This window comes from Neopelma chrysocephalum, unplaced genomic scaffold, assembly GCF_003984885.1.
Source record: "Neopelma chrysocephalum unplaced genomic scaffold, ASM398488v2 Primary Assembly neopelma1_96914, whole genome shotgun sequence".
NCBI classification, from domain to species: domain Eukaryota; kingdom Metazoa; phylum Chordata; class Aves; order Passeriformes; family Pipridae; genus Neopelma; species Neopelma chrysocephalum.
The window spans coordinates 691,657-713,858 of NW_020925557.1; the positions used below are offsets into that span (position 1 = coordinate 691,657).

A 22,202-nucleotide genomic window follows, 5' to 3' on the forward strand; every position below is an offset into this window, starting at 1 on the left:
AGCTAGTGATTTGCCTTGGAATAAACTCATTCTCTTCTGGCTCTTAGACTACAGTGATCTCAGTGGTAGAAATAAATATATCAATTTTCTCTCTGATGTTTGGAAAAGTTGAGTTTTGGAGGTGGTTTTTGGGGTGGGTTTTGCTTATTTATTTAAGCGTAGGATTTAGGGACTTGTCTGGTAGGTATTTTCTTGTGTCTCAAGGTTTCTTCTTGCTGAATTTTTTTCTTTTCATATACCATCTTCCACAGTTCCTGTGACATTTACTTATGACACTGTGCTATGCTGAGAAATGCTATTGTTTTATAATGCTCTAATTTACCCAACACTAAAGGTAAGGTGAAAGTTGTGTATGATAATACTATTGTATTTAAAATATCTTTGGTGAAACATAATGGAAGTTGCCTTTAATTTTTAGTAAATGGTTTAAACTCCAGTTATATTCTACAGTGGATGCCTTGCTTTTATTTTTCACATCAGGTTAATATGTTAGCATTATATCATCATGCCTGAAGTAGGCCCTTGATGACAGGAATGGGAAGCAGCTTTGTTGCTCTCCAGCAAGTCTAAGTAAACACAGCAGTTGTATTTCTTCATATCCCCCCACTTCAAAATAAGGAAGCTTTATCCTGGTTTGTTTCTTTCTTTCAAAGTCAACGGATGCAAATGGTTGGTTGAGGTGCTGTCTACAGGAATCAGTTTGTGAATAGCTTAATTAATTTTTTCCCTCACTAGTACAATTTAATTGGTGTTAGTAACAGGGAGAGTAGTGGTTCTGTTTTGTGGCTTTAAATGTTGTCAATTAAGTGTGTTCTAGTGCAGAAGATGATCAACCTACCCCCTCCTCCCCCCACACACACTCTTGCTGGTTGACAGCCAGATGAATTGTGCTGTCAGTGATAGGCTTAGACTTTGATATTAGTTTTTGGGTTTTTATTGTTTTGAATTTTGTTATCATCTTTAATGAGGGGTTGTTTCTTTTAAAGGCTTGCAACACAAGTGTACATAATTTAAAATAATTTTGTTTGTGTGGTGGTGTAATTCCAATGTTTTCCCCCATGATATCTTAAAAGTATGGTAGTATTTAACCTAATGAGGAATTTGATTAAAGTTTTAACTTGGTTCCTTTGTAAAATTATTTTAGAAAACCAAATGTTTATATGTTTTTGAATAGTCATGAAATAAATGTTTAAATATTTTATTTGAATATGCTAAATCTAGTGTGAAATGGATGTACATGTGGAATAATCCAGTGGCTCAAGAGTATGCTCAGGTCACTGATTATATGACTTGGTACAAGTCATATAATCAGTGACAAATTCAGAGTTTGTCTGTGTGGGAAATTTTACTGCTGTTATTTTAACAGTATAAGATGGTCTGCATGGATTTATATTATGTGTGACAACCCACCTCTGGTTTTCCAGTTACTTCTAAAAACACTTTATTTAATCAGCTGTTTGGTCATATTTTGTATAAAGATGGTCCAAATCGCAACATGAAATGTAACTTGCAAGTGCTTCCTTAAAGATACTTTTCCCCCCTATTCTTTTAATGAAAAAATAAAACTAGGGGAACAAAACAGAGTTTATATTTGCTTTGAAGAAATGCATGCTCAAAATAAAAAATTGGGGGGACGACAGTCTAAAAAGACTTAAAGCAATTGTGTGTGTGTATACACAAAAATATGTGGGGTTTGATAGAGTTAAGTAAAGATTTTGGTGGGTGAAAAATAGTTTTGTTTGACTCCTCTAAATTAATGAAAAATGTTCTTCCTTCTTTCTTCTCTCCCTTCCCTCCCTCCCTTGCCGCTTCCTCTTTCCGCCCCCACACCCCCTGCTTCTTTTAAGGTTTGGTGAAAAGTATCTGATTAAACTCTGAATTTTCATTCCTGATTTATTTAATCCAGTGCATTCATTTGTATGCTATCTGTATGTCTGGGCTAAGCTAACAATTGATTTATAGGTGAAACTAAAGTTTTTTTAATGTGACCTGTTTTTTAATCCTATTTAATTAGCCATTGTATAATATCCTGTTAACTTCTAATTGCAGCCAGTCAGATGATGATTCTGGGTCAGCATCAGCTTCTGGATCTGGTTCAAGTTCTGGAAGCAGTAGTGATGGAAGTAGCAGTCAATCAGGTAGCAGTGACTCTGAATCTGGTTCAGAGTCTGACACATCTAGAGAGAAGAAACAAGTTCAAGCTAAACCACCACCAAAAGTTGATGGATCTGAGGTAAAACAAAACATAAATTAACCCTTTGTGGGGAAAAAACATTCTGTACAGAGTAGTTACAAGAGCAATTTTGATTTAAACAAACAAAACCCCCATAATTTTTACTTAAAATTTGAGTTGATTGAGTCAATGAGGTCACATACTTAGCTCTCATAACAAACAGGGCTGCTAAGTTCTCATCCCTGAAATACCTACAATTAGATAATTACCTAAATTTTATCATGCAGAAGCACCTATTAACTTATTGCATATTTTTTAAGACAAAGCCACACATAATGTTGCTATTTCTAAATTTTTTTCAAGTTGTCTCTCTAATACTTAGCTTCTTCATATCAATAAATGATTGTACAACAATTTCAGGCTTAGGTATGTCTTTTCTTCTGTATGGGAGAAAAGTCTGCCAAATTTAGAAAAAAAAAAGTGGTGTCTAGAAATGTCTTCAATGCAATGGATGAAAGTTATCTGATCTTTCCTCTGTTTCTCTATGTAATATGGCCTTAATTTGGATGATATGATATACATGAAGGGTAATAAAATATTTCCTACTGTAAGATTCAAAGGCTGTTAAGGATACTTTTTTTTGTGGTTTTTGTTTGTTTGTTTGTTTGTTTTTGTTGTTGTTCATGTTTGTGCTTTTGATATTGTCTCTTACAGTATCCTTCTGGACAAAATGTCCAGCATACAGCTAGACAAGTCCATAAAATGATGGGTGAATAATTGACTGATGGGTCCGACTCAAAGAGTTGTAGTAAATGGGGTTACATCAGGCTGGTGACCAGTCATTAGTAGAATTCTCCAGGGCTCAATATTAAGCCCATTTCTCTTCAATGTTTTTATAAATTATCTGAGCACAGGAATTGAATGTACATTAAGTTTGCCAACAATACTAAATGAGGAGGAGCTGTTGACTCCCTCGAGAGTAGAGAGGCCTTACAGAAAGATCTGGATAGACTAGAAAACTGGGCAATCACCAACTGTATGAAATTTAACAAGACCAAATGCCAGATTCTGCACCTGGGACGGAGTAATTCTGGGTATACATACAAACTGGGGGACAAGCGGCTGGAGAGCAGCACTGCGGAAAGAGATCTGGGGATTTGGGTTGATGGCAAGTTGAATATGAGTCAACAGTGTGCCCTGGCAGCCTAAAGGACTCATCAAGCACAGCATCGCCAGTCAGTCAAGGGAGGTGATTGTCCCACTCTACACTGCACTGGTGCAGCCCCACCTCGAGTACTATGTGCAGTTTTGGGTGTCACAGTATATAAAGGATATCAAACTATTAGAATCACAGAATATTCCGAGTTAAAAGGGACCCACAAGGACCATCAAGTCCAACTCTTAAGTGAATAGCCCGTATGGGGATTGAACCTGCAACCTTGATGTTATTAGCACCATGCTCCAACCGAGTGTCCAAAGGACTGTGAACAAGATGGTGAAAGGTCTTGAGGGCAAGACTTACAAAGAGTGGCTGAGATCACTTGTTCGACTTGGAGAAATGAAGGATGAGGGGTGACCTCATGGCAGTCTACAACTTCCTCAAGAGGGGTAGTGGAGGGGGAGGTGCTGATCTCCCTCAGTGATAGACCAAGAAAATGGAATGAAGCTGCATCAGGGGAACTTCAGACTGGACATTAGGAAAAGGTTCTTCATTGAGATGGTGGCTGGTCACTGGAACAGGCTCCCCGAGGAAGTGGTCATGGCACCAAATCTGTCAGAGTTCAAGGAGCATCTGGACAACACTCTTAGTCATATAATTTAGTTTTAGGTAGTCCTGCGAGGAGGAGGGAGTTGGACTCAATGTTCCTTATGGGTCCCTTCCAATTTGAGATATTCTATGATTGTGTGTACTTCAGTATTCCCATATGAAGCAAAAATATATCAGCAAAGTGACCTGGAAGGACTTATCTAGATCAGTTGTTACTTAAAAAAAAAATTATCTTAATAATAGAGGCCTGCACAGTTATTGTTATATTTACTGTAAAAATTGTGCTGACAATTCTTATATAACATTCCTTTCTACAGAAGTCTTACTATAAAATGCTATCCAATATTATTAATGCATGTGGTATTTTGTAGTGAGTTTTTTATTAATGATAAAATTGAGATTTATCTTAGTAGTGATGCTGTTCAGGTAAGTATGTGTTAAACTTTAAAGTTTCAATAGGTTTAAATGACTCTTGTATCTGAATTCCAATTCAGTTTTGGAAGTCCAGTCCAAGTATCCTTGCTGTGCAGAGATCAACAGTGCTCAAGAAGCATCAACAGCAGAAGGCACCCTCATCAGACAGTGGTTCAGAAGAGGTGAATAACATATAAGTTAGTAAATAAAATGTAAAAATGCATTTCTCATTACTCCATTGGTTAGAATAAAATTATGTAGAGCTAAGTTCTGTTCTCTCTGTGTTTAACAAGTCTGGTTTTAGTCTATAAAAGTAATGTTCAAGTAACTGACATATTTATAAGGAAACATGGGGGGAATATTTAGTTGCATGTTTTCAGGTGAGTTGTGCCAAAATGATAGCAGTTTGGATTGATATCTTAAGCTAGATATTTTGTGATGTATGGGCAAATTTTTCAAGTCACATTGTATTAACTTTCATTGTATTTCTTCCTTCTGAGTTCTATAAAGGCAGTTAAAAATACTAAAAGTTTTTTCCACTATTGTTTCTATATAAAGGTAGCTGCTGAAGTTTTCAAAAACACTATATGGAGTAGAAAGCTACATTTTTGCAACTTTTATAACAGCTATAAAAGAATTCTTGTATTTTAAGAACCATACTCCAATTTTAGAGATTTTTAAAACCTAAACCATAGCCTAAAGAAAAGTTGACTTTGTGCAGTATGAATATCTTTTAAGGACACTAGTGACTGAATTAGAAATAGTAAGCATTGTAATCGCAAGTCATCATTACCCTGCGTTTCTTTTTTTTTTTGGGCAAATCTAGCTGCTTATCATTAAAACTAAACAAAACAATTATATATAGTTAAAATATTAATTTATAGCTGTTGCTAAGTACTCTTTTCCTGAAGACTCTTTTTCAGGGTAAAAATTGTCTAAGTTTAATCTCTATGAGTTTGGTTTTAGGAAAATAATTTTAATAGGGTTCATAGATTTATTTATTAATTTTTGTTTAGGAGTGGAGAGAGAAGAAACATACATGCTATTCTAAAAATTTTCTTAGTGGTGTTTAAATGTCAGAGGATATGAAAGGTGAGACAGCTCTCCAAGGGCAAGAGGTTTTATTAAGCTTTTGATAGAACCTTCATCTTCATTTATTAACTCACAGCAGTCTAAACTATGACTATATGTAGGCACAATGGTTATATTTTAAGACAGTTTTTTTGTAGTGTTTCCTAGAGTTCTGCTGACATGGTATGTTTGTAGATGGAGAAATAGGAAATCAATAGCAATCCTGATCTTATTTGATATCAGTGGGTACACTGAGGGGGGTTAAGAGGATAAGACATGAAGAATATGATTTCAGTTTGAAAGTGGGAGCTGAATTATCTTTTTAATACTAAAAATACTTCATTCTTTTTGTGGCAATGAATCATGTATATTCTTTTCTTCATCTGCAGGATTCGTCGAACAGTGAAGACTCTGCAGATGACTCTTCCAGTGAAGCCAAGAAGAAAAAACACAGAGAGTAAGATATTTTTCGTAAATAATATAATTTTTTGTTATGGCAACATAATGCTTATAATTACCCAGGCTTTATTTCTCTGCACTCAAAATACATAATCTTGCACTTCTCAATTTTGATTAAAGTTTTGAATTATTTTAAAATAAATACTCTCAAAGGAACATACATGATCTTAGAGGTCTTTTCCAACCTAAATTATTCTATGATTTTATGATATCACTATTCATTTCTGAGCAAAAGAGACTGTATTACCTACAGTGTTATTGGAAAACATTCATCAGCACTTTTTATTTTGTAGTCTTATTTGTGGCATATTTTTGAGCTGAAGGTCCTCTCTGAAAATTATTGAGGAAATAGGAAATTACTTAATTAGATTGTCTTAGATAAAATTTGAGTTGGAATCCCATAGTTAATGCCAAATTTTTAAACACTTAGGCAACCTTTGTCCCCAAATTATTACAGGTTTGACAGTAATAAATCATCTTGGCTAGTCAATAAAGCCAAGTTGAAATTGAGCTGGTTTTAAGCTGTAGATGAAATAGTTTGTGAAAAAGGTTATACCTTCTCATCGGTAGTGACCTGTGGGGGGGTGGTTTTGTTTGTGATTTTGTGGGGTTTGTTTGGTTGTTGTTGTGTTGCTTTGGGTTTTTTTAATGAACAATGTATAGAAATTGAATTGTTTTCTCATTCTTCTTCTCCAGTTAATTGAATCTTCTAAATATTCAAAGTTGTCAATATAATATCTTCAAGAAATTGGATGGGGGAGGAGGAGGCAAAAAAGCCTGTTATGCAAAATAGTACTTCTTTAGTGATGAATTGTCATTCACAGTATTTTGTTACTTAAGAATGTGATTAAACCTAGTAACATACTCTGTTACCGGAAAGATAGTTTAGAAAGTAGTAACCAAATAACCTCATGTATCCAGTGCTTCAATTTTGATTTATGCCTATTTTGAACAAGTATGTTTGCAGTTGCTATCTGACATGCAGAGCTGATTTATATATATATATACTTAGTACAGGATCCAAGCCCTATAGAGTATGGTGTTTTATGTGTTGTCTTTATCTCCAAATAAATACAGGTTGTGGATTTGCATAGGAGTGGCGGAGTTGGTTGGTTTGGGGTGGGGTTTTCTTTTGTTTTTATTGGAGGGAGGTGTTGTTGTTTGGGTGTTTTTTAATTTACAGCTTACAGAAAAAAAATCTTTTAAGGAGACAGATGATTCTGTAGTATTTCTAAGACACACAGATGTATTGACCACAATGAAAACATAATTTCTAGGACCACTGCATATTTAATTGAAAGAAATGTCAAAGCCCTGATTCTTAGGTTTCCTGATCTGAAATGTAATAAAAAGGTCTTTGAGTAATATTTCATTTTTGAAGGACATTAGTACTGTTTGAGCATCTTGGTCAAAGACCCCTAAACCCAGTAATAGATGGTAGTATAAAGATTTAGCAACCTTTCAAGAATGCATGCCAGACTTTTCTTCCACCCCTACCCAAGCTTCTAAGATTAAATTTCTCTGTACAAACAGAGTCTGAGGTAAGATACTGTTGATCAGTGGGTACATTTTTCCTGTTGCAAAGTAGATCTCAGCTAAGCAGGAGAACAGAGATAGGACGACTGGGAGTCACAAGTGGCTTACTCATAGTATCTTGCATAGGTGTGAAGCATTGATTTGGAAGCTCTGTGGGGGCTTTTGGGAGCCAGTGCCTCTCAGATTGCCATGGTTGAAGTCTTTCTGTGTGTTTCTCTGTCTGATTCTGTATTATTTTTTGTTCCTGTGCTGAAGTTTCTAATTATTCACGTGAAGCACAGGGAACATAACCATTAGAGAAGAGGTTTATTACTTGAGCATAGGTAAGTTCCAGTAAACATGTATCTTTCCAGCTAAAGTCTTGTTAAGGACGTTGAGTTTATTCATGTCATAATAACTCAATTATTAAAGCTGCAATTTATACAGAAATCCAGACTTTTAGTTTGATTTGTTTTTTACATCTGTCTCTTGATAACAGAAAACTTAATTAAATTCCCTTTGAAGCCACTGGATATTTTTACCTGTAATCCATCCATGATAATTTTCTGTCATTCCAGCTGAAATGAATATTATATCAATTTTATTTCTGTGAAGAATGTTGAAATTAAAGCAACAAGCCCGTGGTGAATGCTTGATTTAAAAACAAACCCCCCAAAAAACTAATGTGAGTTACTATTTTGTTTCTCAATATGTACAGTGAAGACTGGCAAATGTCTGGGTCAGGGTCAGTGTCAGGAACTAGTTCTGATTCTGAATCAGATGAAGATAGAGAGAAAAGCAGTTGTGAAGATATTGAATCTGACTATGAGCCAAAAAACAAGATCAAAAGCCGGAAACCTCCAAGCAGGTAAGAAGTCTTGCATTTTAGATACCCTGGTACTATTTCTAATTTGTAATCAAGTACTATACTGCTATACAGCCAAATGAAAACATTAATGTTTATTATAGAACTTGAAGACTCTTTTTAATCTACAAAAGATGTTATCATACCAATGGTTTGTGTTGAATACCTCTTTCCTGTCTGCTCCAACTGAAAGTGGTGTAACTGAGCAGTCATGAAATACATGTATTCAGAAACAAATACAGAAGGCTTGTAGTTGTCCATGTTGAAACCCCACTGTTTTGGTGTATCTTATTGTCTTCAAGAATTGAGCCAAAAAGCAGCAAAAAGATTGCAGGACAGAAAAAGAGGCAACTTGATTCATCGGATGATGATGACTACGACAAGAGAGTATCTCGTCGCCAGGCAACAGTCAATGTTAGTTACAAAGAAGCTGAAGAAACCAAGACAGATTCTGATGACTTGTTGGAAGTTTGTGGAGAAGATGTCCCACAGACTGAAGAAGATGAATTTGAAACTATAGAGAAGTTTATGAATAGTCGAATTGGCCGAAAAGGAGGTAATTTTTTTATCAGCGTTCTTAAGATGCTGCACTGCATTGTGGTGCAATGTAAACAGTAATTGTTCTCAGCTGTAGATAACCCATGATGTTTGTAAAGAACTTTCAAAATACTGGAAAATAATCTTATTTTGTTTTTCATATTCATAAGGATGTTTCTTTTGTAAGCCTTATAAAATAAAGCATAGAAGAACATAAGTAACTTAAGTTCTTAAGTAATGCAAAAAGAAAAAATGAATTGGAATATAGCTTCATATCACATAAATGCATAACATACTGTTACGTCACTATTTGTACAGTTTATCGATACTTGATAGGTATAAACTGTATACAGGAGGGTGAAGAAAAAATGGAATGAATAGAAGAGCTAACCAGTAGCCTGAATGATGAAGGATGATGTTGGGAAGGCTGATGTTGGGAAGGCTGAACCATTGAGATTGTGATTTCAGTTATTCATTTCCAAAGAGTCCCAATACAGTGCAATGGATGGTGGAATATAAATTCAGTGGCATGCTTGCATGTGCACTTCTAAAAGTAATTTTATGAACAATGATAGGAGTGTCATATTTCCAGCAGCTGATGGGATGCAGTGTCCTGCTTGTGTGTTGCTTTCTTTTTTCCAGTGTATTCTTACTCTAGCCCCTTACTACTCTAATGCACAGTGTCACTGCTGTGTTAAAAGCCTTTTGGACTATGCTTCTTATATTTTGCATGCCCTTTACTATTGCCATGCTCTGTTGCTATATCTGTCCCCTGCATCTGGTTAGGTCCACTTCCTTATTTGTCTGTCCTCAGAAGTGAACCTGTTTCTTGCTGCTAGTGTGCTTCAGGTATAATACTGACTATTTAATTAAAAATTACCCCACATAAGATTCCAAAGATGGAGGGGTAGTAGTAAAATGAGTTTAGGGAGAAATAGTTCAAGAACAGCCCATCCCAAAGAGCAAGAAGTCAGGCAAAATTGCCAGTAGGCCTGCATAGATAAACAAGGAGCTCTTGGCAAAACTCAAAACCAAAAAGGAGGTATATGGAAGGTGGAAGCAGGGACTGGTAACCTGGGAGGAATACAGAGACTCTCTCCAAGCATGCAGAGACACAGTTTGGAAAGCCAAAGTCCACTTGGAATTGAATCTGGCAAGGGTTGTCAAGGGCAGCAAGAAAGGCCTCTATTTAGGTGACAAAAGGAAGACTAGGGAAAATATGGGCATACTGCTGAATGGGGCAGGGTCCTGATAACATAGTACATGGAAAAGACTGACATAATGAATGCCTTCTTCACCTCAGTCTTTACTATCAAGGACCGGTCTTCAGGAATCCTCGGTCTTTGAGATTGAAGGGAAAGTCTGGAGCAAGGAATATGTACCCTTGGTGGAAGAGTATCATGTCAGGGAATACTTAGGCAAACTGGACATACATAAGTCCATGGGCCTTGATGGAATGCATCCACAAGTACTGAGTGAGCTGGCAGATGTCCCTGCAAGGCCAGTCTCAATAATCTTTGATTGATCATGGCAACTGGGAGAATTGCCTGAGAACTGGAGGAAAGCAAAATCATAGAATGGTTTGGGTTGGAAAGGACCTTTAAAGGTCATCTACTCCAATCCCCCTGCAATGAGCAGTGACATCTTCAACTAGATCAGGTTGCTCAAAGCCCTATCCAACCTGACTTTGAATATTTCCAGGAATAGGGCATCTCTGGGCAACCTGTTAGTGTTTCACCACACTCATCAGAAAAAATTTCTTCCTTATATCTAATCTAAATCTCCCTTCTTTTAGTTTAAAACCAATACCCCTTGTCCTATGGCAACAGAGCCTATGCAACTAAGCCCCACACAGCCTCTCACTCACTTTCCCCCGTGGGATAGGGGGGAGTATCAGAACAGTAAAAAAAGTGAGAAAACTCGTGGGTTGAGATAAAGGCTGTTTAATAGGGTAAAGCAAAAGCTGCATGCACAAGCAAAGCAAAACAAGCAATTCATTCACTACTTTCCATTGACAGGCAGGTATTCAGCCATCTCTGGGAGAGCAGGACCACATCATGCATAATGGTTACTTGGGAAGACAAGCCTCCTCTCCCAACTTCTTGTGCACCCTCAGCCTACTTGCTGGTGGGGTGGTGTGAGAAGCAGAAAAGGCCTTCACTCTGTGTAAGCACTGCTCAGCAATAACTAAAACATCCTTGAATTATCAACACTGTTGCCAGCACAAATCCAAAACATAGCCCCATACTAGTTACTATGAATAAAATTAATTCTATCCCAGCCAAAACCAGAACACCCTAATAAAAAGTTTGTCTCCATCTTTTTTATAAGCCCCCTTTAAGTATTGAAAGACCACAATAAGGTGGAGTCTTCTCCACACTGAACAACCCCAACACTCTCAACCTGTCCTCATAGGAGAGGTGCTCCAGCCCTCTGATAATTTTCATGGCCCTCTTCTGGACATGCTCCAACAAATCCATGTATTTCTTGTACTGAGGACTCCAGAGCTGGATGCATTAATCCAGATGGGGTCTCACCAGCATGGAGTAGAGGGGCAGAATCACCTCCCTTGACCTGTTGGCCACACTTCTTTTGATGCAGCCCAGGATACAGTTGGCTTTTTGGGCTCTGGGAGCACATTGCTGACTCATGTCCAGCCTTTCATCCAGCAGTACTCCCAAGTCCTTCTCCACAGGGCTGCTCTTGATCACTTCATCCCCCAACTTGTATTGATACCAGGGATTACCCCAACCCAGGTGCGGGACCTTGCACTTGGCCTTCTTGAACCTCATGAGGTTCCCATGGGCCCACTTCTTGAGTTTGTCCAGGTCCTTCTGGATGGCATCCTGTCCTTCAGGAGTGTCAACTGCACCACTCAGCTTGGTGTCATCTGCAAACTTGCTGAGTGTGCACTTGGTCCCTCTATGTTGTTGATGAAGCTATTAAACAGGACTGGTCTCAATATGGACCCCTGAGGGACACCACTCATCACTGATCTCCATCGGGACATTGAGTCAATTCCTTATCCACGAAATAGTCCATCAATTTAGAGAGAAGGATATTGTGGGGGCCCATGTTAAAGGCTTTACAGAAGTCCAGATAGATGACATCTGTAGCCCTTCCCTTGTCCACTGATGGAGTCACACCATCATAGAAGGCCACTAGGTTTGTCAGGCAGGACTTGCCCTTGGTGAAGCCGTTCTGGCTGTCTTGAATCACCTCCCTGTCCTCCATGTGCCTTAGCATAGCTTCTAGGAGGATCTGTTCCATGATCTTCCCAGGTACAGAGGTGAGGCTGACAGGTCAGTAGTTCTCAGGGTCCTCCTTCCTACCCTTTATAAAGATGGGTACAATGTTTCCCTTTTTCCAGTCACCTGTGACTTCTCCCAACTGCCATGACTTTACAAATATCACTGAGAGGGTCTTGGCAACTACATCAGCCAATTCCCTCAGGACACTGGGATGCATCTCATCAGGTCCCATAGACTTATGTATGTTCAGATTCCTCAGGTGGTCTTGAACCTCATCTTCACTTACAGTGGTGGGGACTTTGCTTCCTCAGTTCCTGCCTTGACTGAGGCAAAAAAGTTGTTGAGTAACTAGGAATGCTAAGAAAATTCTCATGAAATGAGATACTATAGGTTAGATGCAGTGGTTTTTGGTTGCTTTTCTGAATCTTTGAATCATCATAATTCTTCAGATAAGAAGAGTGACATAAGCATTGCAGATATAATTAATCAAGTTGCATCCTCATACAAGAGCATCACAGATTGCTTTCTGCAGTGTTTTTTGTTAGTTAATTTATGGCAGTGCACGTTTAATTGAGCCTTATAGTGTGGTTTCTTTATTAGCTACTGGTGCTGCAACCACCATCTATGCAGTTGAGGCAGATGGTGACCCAAATACGGGGTTTGAAAAGTCAAAGGAGCTAGGAGAAATACAGTATCTTATTAAATGGAAAGGCTGGTCGCACATCCATAATACATGGGAAACTGAGGAAACACTGAAACAACAAAATGTTAAAGGAATGAAGAAACTGGACAACTATAAGAAAAAGGATCAGGAAACAAAACGCTGGTGAGTATTTTTATAACTATTTCCATGTCCCATATTTTTTGTAACAATATAGATGTTTTCAAGTGCCTGTACAACAGGAAGACAAAGCTTTAAAGTTGAAGCTTCCCTAACACCTTATGGTCCTGTAAGATTCTGAGCACACCAACTTGAACAAGTGACAATACTCACACATCTTGTAAAATCAGGCCTTTTAAGGAAGCAGCTTCTGCACCTAGATTTTAATATGTCTGTTATAAATGACGTTTTAACAAGATGAGTGGTGGGTTTTCTGGTTTTGTTTTAAATCTTAACTTTTACTAATTTTCTCATTGATTGATTGTTATTTTGATCAGAGTTCTTTGGGAATTACTGCAGAGATAAAAAAAAATCAGAAATGGCTGAAGCACTCAAAACATTACAGCATTTAGTTTTCTTGGCTCAAACTTTTGTCAAAGCCTCAGAACCAAGAAATTAAAAAAATCCTTGTGTTTTAGTGGTATGTTTTGGTATTGCAGTTAATGAGTATGTTTAATATAATCTATGAATAGTGCTGGAATTTTAGTGACTCCTACTCATAAGATAGATTCTTATAGTGAGACATCAGTGCTGTTCTGTGAAAATACCATGTGAAGTACACTACTGTGTTGAGAACAGATATTGTAAATTATCTGCATGACTAGTACAAGCTATAGCTGATAGTAATTTCTCTTGATAAGCTTCCTCAGTCATCAGTGATGAAGGACCTAGGCCAGATGCAACACTTTTATAGCAGGAATTCCAGAGCTGTAGCTTCTTCAAATAAACTCTCTAAGCAGCATTCCTATGGTGCTTACATTCAGAACTTTAAAATTGCCAGATTTTCTTAGTTTCAGAACTACACAGTGTAGTAAGTGCTGCAAATAAATTCCCGTTTCAGGCTGAAAAATGCTTCTCCAGAAGACGTGGAATATTATAACTGCCAGCAGGAACTTACAGATGATCTACATAAACAGTATCAAATAGTGGAGAGGATAATTGGTATGTGACAAAGTTCCACATGGAAAACAGTGTTGAGAATATTACAACTTTATTACTTGCATGTTTAATTTATAGTTAAGAAATTTAGGTTGTTAATATTCCTAGCAACTTAAGGCAAAACAAAATCTTTGGTGAAAAGTTGTCATATTGTCTTTGCTGTGAAACTAGTTCATGTTGTCTTATCCCCTAAAATGAATGTTTTCTTAAAATACAGAAAGAAAATATTGATCTGGTATCTCTGGTATGTTTCTGCAGCTCATTCAAATCAGAAATCAGCAGCTGGTTATCCAGATTACTATTGCAAATGGCAAGGTCTGCCTTACTCAGAATGTAGCTGGGAAGACGGTGCTCTCATTGCCAAAAAATTTCAGGCATGTATTGATGAGTATTTTAGCAGAAACCAATCCAAGACCACTCCATTTAAGGACTTCAAGGTGAGTGTGTAGTTTCAATGGATTTATACAGTTACAATAATTTAAAAAAGCTGATATATTTTATACATCCAAAATGCATATTATAAAATATTTTTGAATGCTGTCCAAAGCAGTAATAATGATAACTATATTTATATATGTAGGAAATATTACTCTTAAGAATAGCCTTAGGTGTCCCTGCCCATGGCAGAGGGATAGGAACTAAATGATCTTTAAGGTCCCTTCCAACCCAAACCATTCTATGATTCTATATTTGTTTTCTACTTATTTTATTGCCATTCAAAGATGGAATTGTTTATTACTTTAATTTGTTTTAAAAGTAACCTTTGTGAATGAGTTCATGTCACTTCTGTTGTGGAATTTAGATTAGCAAACTAATTTTAGCTTGCAAATGGATGGATATTGTTATATGGTCGAGATGTCTGTGATGAATAAAGACTAGATTTGGTGATCAAACAGAATCCTACTGCTACTTTGTTTCTATAAGAAGACTTTTTGGTAACTTCACTTAGTAGTAGGACTGATGCTCAATTTGCTTTTGACAGATTTTAAAACAGAGGCCGAGGTTTGTTGCACTAAAGAAGCAACCATCTTATATTGGAGGACATGAAGGTTTAGAGTTAAGAGATTATCAGTTAAATGGACTGAACTGGCTTGCTCACTCATGGTGCAAGTAAGTAGTCTTAAATTAGTCTTGCTGTTTTTAACTTGAAAGCATTTAAAATTTTGTTTGTTTGTTTGTTTGTTTGTTTTTTAGAGGGAATAGTTGTATTCTTGCAGATGAAATGGGTCTGGGTAAAACAATACAAACGATTTCTTTTCTGAACTACCTGTTTCATGAACATCAACTGTATGGGCCTTTCTTGCTAGTCGTGCCACTTTCTACCTTGACATCTTGGCAAAGAGAAATTCAAACTTGGGCTCCTCAGATGAATGCTGTGGTTTACTTAGGAGATATAACTAGCAGAAATACGGTGAGTATTTCTTTGTATCATTGAAAAAGATTAGCGGTAAACAAGACTCTTCATGTTCCTGTCTTATGCTAATCTCCAATATTTTGATTAGGAATGAGCAAATAATTAATTGAAACATTGCATGTGGTTAAAATGCAAATTAAAAGCATAAATTTTGATCAGATCTGAATGAATGTGAAAAATTTCATTCCTGCTTAATAATAAAAAGGATTAAAAATGCAACCTTGCATTTGAAAATAAATTGTCCTTTGTCATGCGATTATTTAGGTGAGTAAAATAAACATTTAAGACAGACAGGCATAATCTTAATTTGCTTCCTGAAAGGGGGAATATAAGTAACCTTATCCATTAAAGTTTAAAAAGCAAAAAAAACCCAAACAAAAACCACCCAATCACAAAAAAACCAAAACACACACACAAAGAAATCCACAAAAAACCCCAACCAAACAAAACCCAACAAACATATCCCCACTGTTTAACAACTTTAAGAAAAAAAACTTCATGTGTTGTGTTCCTTTTTCATGATCAGATTCTTGTATGTCACTTAACATCTATATTGCTATAGTACCTGAAGTCATCCTGATCAGTAAGACCATTTTTCTCTAGCTTATAGTTTGCTTGATTGTTCTTGTAGATAAGAACTCATGAATGGATGCATCCACAGACCAAGCGATTAAAATTTAATATACTTCTAACAACTTATGAAATTTTGCTGAAGGATAAGGTAATCACACTTACTTCTTCAGGGAGATGAAAATAATTTGTAGAATGTAAAATTCCTTTAGAGTTGACATATATTTGGGTTCTGGGCCGTTAAGTGGATGGGGAATATGACAGCTTTACTCTTGGAAGTATGAAGGTCAAGTTTTCTTTAAGCACTTTAAGATTTTATGTATGCGTGGTGAGACTTTCTGCCCCCTCCCTTCCCCCCATATCAAGTGGGTAAAACTTATTTTTCTTCTGTTTGTTTGTGCTTCACATTGCTGTAGTAATTTCTTTGCATCTCAAAATCTCTACTTTCCTGTTAGACAGTCATCCAGGAACTGAAGAAACAAACCAGTCCCTAGCCCCAAACACCTGTGATTCACAACTCTGAAATCCCATGTTTTTTCTTTGTATTTGTGTGCGCAGTATTACATATATCTATATTACTACTCTCTTTGTGATGGTAGTACATAAAGTTATTGTTAATCCTAACAGCATACGACAATTATAATAAAAAAGTTCTGCTTGTTGACTTTCTATTTCATTTGTTTGTACATGCTGAAAAGAAGAGAGTCAATAGTGGATTTTTGTGGATTGGGGTTTTTTTGTCAATTGAAAATTTATAGATCAGTTTTTTGCCTTCCTCCTCCCCCTAAGTATAAACTTGGTTTATACTTTCTTTTTAATCTTGGGATGTCTACATAGCCTTTTGTTGAATCTAGCAAACATAAAACCCATAATTAATGCTAAAAACATATAGGTGTCCTTTTTTTATTAAAATAAAAGGAGTGATGACATATGTATAACCTCGTGTAAAATGTCAGAAATTGCATAATATATTAACTTGTATAATATCTTCCCCCCCAATTTCTTGAAGTCATTCCTTGGTGGTCTGAATTGGATATTTATAGGAGTTGATGAAGCTCATCGTTTAAAAAATGATGATTCCCTTCTGTACAAGACTTTAATAGACTTTAAGTCTAATCATCGTCTTCTTATTACTGGAACCCCTCTGCAAAACTCCCTTAAAGAGCTTTGGTCTTTGCTGCACTTCATCATGCCAGAAAAGTAAGGAATGTGATGGGGGTTTTTTTGTTGATGTTGGGTTTGGGGTGTTTTTTTGTTGTTTGGGTTTTGTTGGTTGGTTGGTTTTTTTTGGTTTTTTTGTGGTCAAGTCTCTTATGGTCAAATATTATAGTGATTGGAGAATCAATAGAGATAAAGAATTGCATTGTGAAATAGTTTAAATATTTTTTATAAAATAGATGCACATATTTTTCATGCTGCTCTTGATAAACTGTTTTGGTAGCAGCTGTCACTTTTTCTGTTTTAGCAGTCCAGAAAAAAGATGGATTGATGGAAATCGAATGGGGCTGAGAATGTCATCTTTTCTGTGTTAGTACCATGAATGAAAACAAGATTATACCACAATGCCTGATATCCACTAGTTCATTCAGGCACATGGTGTGATTCTTGGGGTGGTCCTGTTCAGGGCCAGGAGTTGGACTTCGATGGTCTTTGTGGGTCTCTTCCAACTCAGGATATTCCGTGATTCTATGATTCAGGCAGCCAATTTGCCCCTGTGGTTTGCATAGAATAGGTTTACTGTATTGACATTATTCTATACTGACCTCTGTTTATATCTGGAATAAATAAGAGCACATGTTCCTTTCAGATATCTTGTAAATACAAAGCACTGTAGCTCCAATTAGTTTCAGAGCCATCCATTGCATTGACTTCTTTAGAACCTTACAAACAAAGCCACTAAGTTTGTTGTCTGGCACCTATTCTTCATTTGATCACAAAGTGCATTCTCTTAGTCTGGTCAACCTCACCAAGGCTTTCGATACTGTGAGCAGAAAAGGTCTGTGGCAGATTTTGGAATGTTTAGGTTGTCCCCCCAAGTTCCTTAAAATGATCATCTCACCTCACTCCATGAGGATCAGCATGGCCAAGTCAGATATGGCAACACACTTTCTGAGCCCTTTCTAATAAAGGATGGTGTGAAACAAGACTGCGTTCTTGCTCCTACCCTATTCACAGTCTTCTTCAACATGATGCTCCAAAGGGCCACAGCAGACCTCGATGTTCAGGGCGGTATCTACATTCGATATCGTACTGATGGAAGCCTATTCAACCTAAGGCGACTGAAGGCCCACACCAAGACCTTAAACCATCTTGTCCGGGAGCTGCTTTATGCTGATGACGCCGCCCTTGTCGCCCACACAGAAGCAGCTCTGCAGCGTTTAACATCCTACTTTGCAGATGCTGCTGAGCTCTTTGGGCTGGAAGTCAACTTAAAGAAGACAGAAGTTCTCCATCAACCTGCACCTCAGGAAGTCCCCCATCATCCCCACATCACCATTGGCCAATCAGAACTCAAATCAGTTCAGCAGTTTAATTACCTAGGTAGCCTCATCTCCTCAGATGGTAAGATTGACGGGGAGATAGACAACAGATTAGCAAAGGCATATAGTGCTTTCGAAAAACTCCATAAAAGAGTATGGCGTAATAAACACTTGAAGAAAAGCACAAAGATCAGTGTTTACAGAGCCATAGTGCTGTCTACTCTCTTATATGGTTCCGAATCATGGGTCATCTACCGCCACCACCTGCATCTCCTAGAACGCTTCCATCAACACTGTCTCCGTACAATCCTAAACATCCACTGGTCAGATTATGTGACCAATACATCTGTTCTGGAACAAGCAGCAGTCACAAGTATTGAGGCCATGTTGCTGAGAACACAGCTGCGATGGGCAGGGCACATCTGCAGGATGAAGGACCACCGCCTCCCCAAGATCTTGCTCTATGGTGAACTTGCCACCGGCTGCCGCAAGAGAGGAGCCCCGAAGAAAAGATACAGGGACTCCCTGAAACAACATCTCAGCCTTGGCCATATTGATCATCATAACTGGTCTACTCTGACCTCCAATCGGGAGGCCTGGAGACACACCATCTATAACGCAGCTGTCTCCTTTGAGAACGCACGCAGGATCACTCTCGGAGAAAGGACAACGCAGAAAGAACCGTGTCTTGCAGAATATACCATCTAAGGAGTCTTTCTGCTGTGCCTTTTGCAATCAGATATGTCTATCTCCTATTGGCCTCATTAGCCACCAGCGTGCCTGTAATAAATGTGGATAGAGCCCTCCTTAATCTTCGTTCGTGAAGTCTAGCCATGATGATTCTTCATTTGATCACAAAGTGCATTCTCTTAGTCTGTTAGGACATACCAGAGGATAATCACATTTCAGCTAGTCCATACAAGCTGTAAAAGGTATGTGAAGTGGTCTGTTCTCTTGCAATTTCTCCAACTATACAACTATTTTTTCATGCTGCTCTTGAGAAATATAATGGAATTCTGCAATGTTCTACCTGTGTTTCCATGCAGAAAAGCAAAATGCTGGGTTTTCACTGGAGAAATTAAAATTCAGTAGTTTTTTTTGAATTTTCATGCTGCGAAAGTTTGTTAATTTCCATTTTCCTATTTGCAGACAAAATATTTTGAATTTCTTGTGAGATGCAAATTCAGAAACTTATTTAATAAAACAGAGGAGTGGTGAAGAAGTCCATATGTGTTTGTGCATGTGTGGTATATTTATGGTCTTTGTGTGCCTGTGTTCATGGTATGTCATTATTTTACCCTTATTCTTTCTATGTTGAAGGTTTTCTTCCTGGGAAGTTTTTGAAGAGGAGCACGGCAAAGGGAGAGAGTTTGGTTATGCAAGTCTTCACAAAGAACTTGAACCATTTTTACTTAGAAGAGTTAAAAAAGATGTAGAAAAGTCTTTACCTGCTAAGGTTGAACAAATTTTGAGGATGGAAATGAGTGCATTGCAGAAGCAATATTACAAGTAAGTAATGACACTTTTTAATTCCCGCTCTTTTAATGGCATATCTATATGAAAATTACTGGTGTAATAGTTCTCATAATGCAATTTTAACTGAAATTTTGAGAGCTTACATCCTTCGTATTTCTACAAGTGGTTATAAATTACTTCCATTGTGCACATTCTATATCATAGGTGGATTTTAACCAGGAATTATAAAGCCCTGAGTAAAGGTTCAAAAGGCAGTACCTCAGGCTTTTTGAACATTATGATGGAACTCAAGAAGTGTTGTAACCATTGCTACCTCATTAAACCACCGGATGATAATGAATTCTATAATAGACAGGAGGCCTTACAGGTAATACCTTTTTTTAAAAAAAAATTTTTAAGTGATTTTACATCTCTTATATGAATGCAATAATTTTATAGTGTTCTGGCAATTTATTTGTTCTTATTAAATTATGTTAAGAAAGACCAAGTTCTCTATCAGATGTGCATCCTGGGTTTTACAGGTAAGTGAAATGATTATCTTTTTGTTTGTTTCTTAACTGGAACTGAATAATAGAGAGATCAATACTAAATAAAATATCCTTGGCTTGAATTATGATCAAAATAAAAACAAAATAGATTGAAATAGTCTCTGCATTTTCAGACTAAATAAACTGAAGACCTATTTAAACCCAGATTAAAATAAAGCAGTTAAATAAATAGGTAAATTGAATATAAATGCAAATGTATGTGACTGGCAATAGTACACCAACAATCCATGTGATAGCAGAAAGTAATCTGCAGAATCTCTTTAAGCTTTTTTGTAATCAAATACTGTTCTCTGCATGCCTTCAAACAACCAAATTGAAAGGAAATAAAAGTAATAAACATCCAAAGCTTAGTCTGGTTGTTTTGTTGTTATAAATGAAAGCAATTATAGCATCACTTCTAAAGCTGGTCTGTGATTGTGTTGTTTGTTTATAGTTTGAGGTTTTTTGGAAAGGTTAACTAATCTTTGTACTAAAACTGTTGAGAACCACACCAACAAATTAAAGCACTGTTATAATTTACACAGTTTATAACACCATAAATGTTTCTAAAGATCAGGGGTTTTTTTCTGTAAACTTTAAGTTCATAATTTAAATACTTGCCCAAAACTACTAGATTGAAATCACAAGCTGTCACTGCACAAACTATTTTGTATTATAAAATGCTTATCTAAGCTAAAGAATGTTTAATTTGCAATTTTGCACACTCTACTTAAATTTATAATTAATCTCACCAGAACCGTTCAACCGTTATTACTAATAATTGCATACTTGTAACAATTATTTCCTTGGCTCATCTGAATAAACTTTGTTAGCTCTAATTATGAATGATACATCCTTCTCATTTCTGGCATAAAGAATAAAAGCACCTAACTCCCAATTTTTTATTCTGAGCCTCTTCAGCTAAAGAGACCTAATGTTTTCAACATTAAATTCAGCATGCACCTGAGTTTCTGTTCTAGTTGTTTCCACTGGAGCTGAGAAGGCTGAACATTGTAACCTAGCTAAAGCATGTTGACTTCTACTAACAGGATTCCTCTCACTTTTATCTTGCCAGAAAAAATTGACTGATTAGGCATTGTTTAAAAATACTTATAGGATCAAGTAGCAATGCTTAGGTCTGTTCAAAAGACAGAAAGTGAGGAGCAAGTAGTACTCAGGTAGTCTGTTGTTGTTTATTTGGTAGAAGAGAATTTGTCTACACTGTAACTGCTCTAACTCATAGCACAGTATATTTGCTTAACATTTTAATGAAATGTTAAGATGCTGTTTTATGAACCAGAGCTGAGAAATGCATTTATTTGAAAAACATGTTAGTCCTGTTGATTTCAGTTAGAGAGCTTAACGCTTCTATAATGAGTTTTTACAAGATCAGGATTGACTAAATGCTTATAAAACTTTCATGTTCAGTTAATGAATGTCTAACCATCTGCAGTGTATGTTAGGGTTGAGGTGAACTTATTTTGTGGTACACGTTTTCTTGTCTTGTAGCATTTAATACGCAGCAGTGGGAAACTCATCCTTCTTGACAAGCTACTAATTCGCCTACGAGAACGTGGCAACAGAGTACTGATTTTCTCTCAGATGGTGAGGATGCTAGACATCCTAGCAGAGTATTTGAAGTATCGTCAGTTTCCCTTTCAGGTAAGAATTTTGCTGGTAGTAGCCAAGAAGCCTTGATCTTTACCATTTTATCTTTAAAAAAGTGTCCTTTTTGTAGAAAGACTTATGAAAGTTTAATTTTTTTGTACAGTAAAAGACTATCAATTACTATATGCTTAATAGTATTTTGAAATACAACTGATTACTTGGAAGTGTTACATTACTCTTATTCCCCTCCCCAAT

At 36.8% G+C, this 22,202-nt stretch overlaps 1 protein-coding gene across 1 annotated transcript in view; it reads left to right on the plus strand.

Moving 5' to 3' along the window:
- The first annotated feature begins 1,237 nt into the window (after positions 1–1,237).
- Positions 1,238–22,202, plus strand: part of LOC113960808 (chromodomain-helicase-DNA-binding protein 1-like) — a 47,637-nt gene continuing 26,672 nt past the window's right edge. The window contains exons 1-16 of the mRNA XM_027670561.1: positions 1,238–1,293; positions 2,050–2,233; positions 4,436–4,537; positions 5,816–5,883; positions 8,119–8,268; positions 8,568–8,821; positions 12,654–12,879; positions 13,775–13,875; positions 14,131–14,309; positions 14,855–14,982; positions 15,067–15,283; positions 15,918–16,007; positions 16,866–17,056; positions 19,657–19,845; positions 20,017–20,179; positions 21,849–22,001. Of these exons, the coding sequence (XP_027526362.1) occupies positions 1,238–1,293; positions 2,050–2,233; positions 4,436–4,537; positions 5,816–5,883; positions 8,119–8,268; positions 8,568–8,821; positions 12,654–12,879; positions 13,775–13,875; positions 14,131–14,309; positions 14,855–14,982; positions 15,067–15,283; positions 15,918–16,007; positions 16,866–17,056; positions 19,657–19,845; positions 20,017–20,179; positions 21,849–22,001 (2,451 nt within the window). The remainder of the gene's footprint in view (positions 1,294–2,049; positions 2,234–4,435; positions 4,538–5,815; positions 5,884–8,118; positions 8,269–8,567; positions 8,822–12,653; positions 12,880–13,774; positions 13,876–14,130; positions 14,310–14,854; positions 14,983–15,066; positions 15,284–15,917; positions 16,008–16,865; positions 17,057–19,656; positions 19,846–20,016; positions 20,180–21,848; positions 22,002–22,202) is intronic.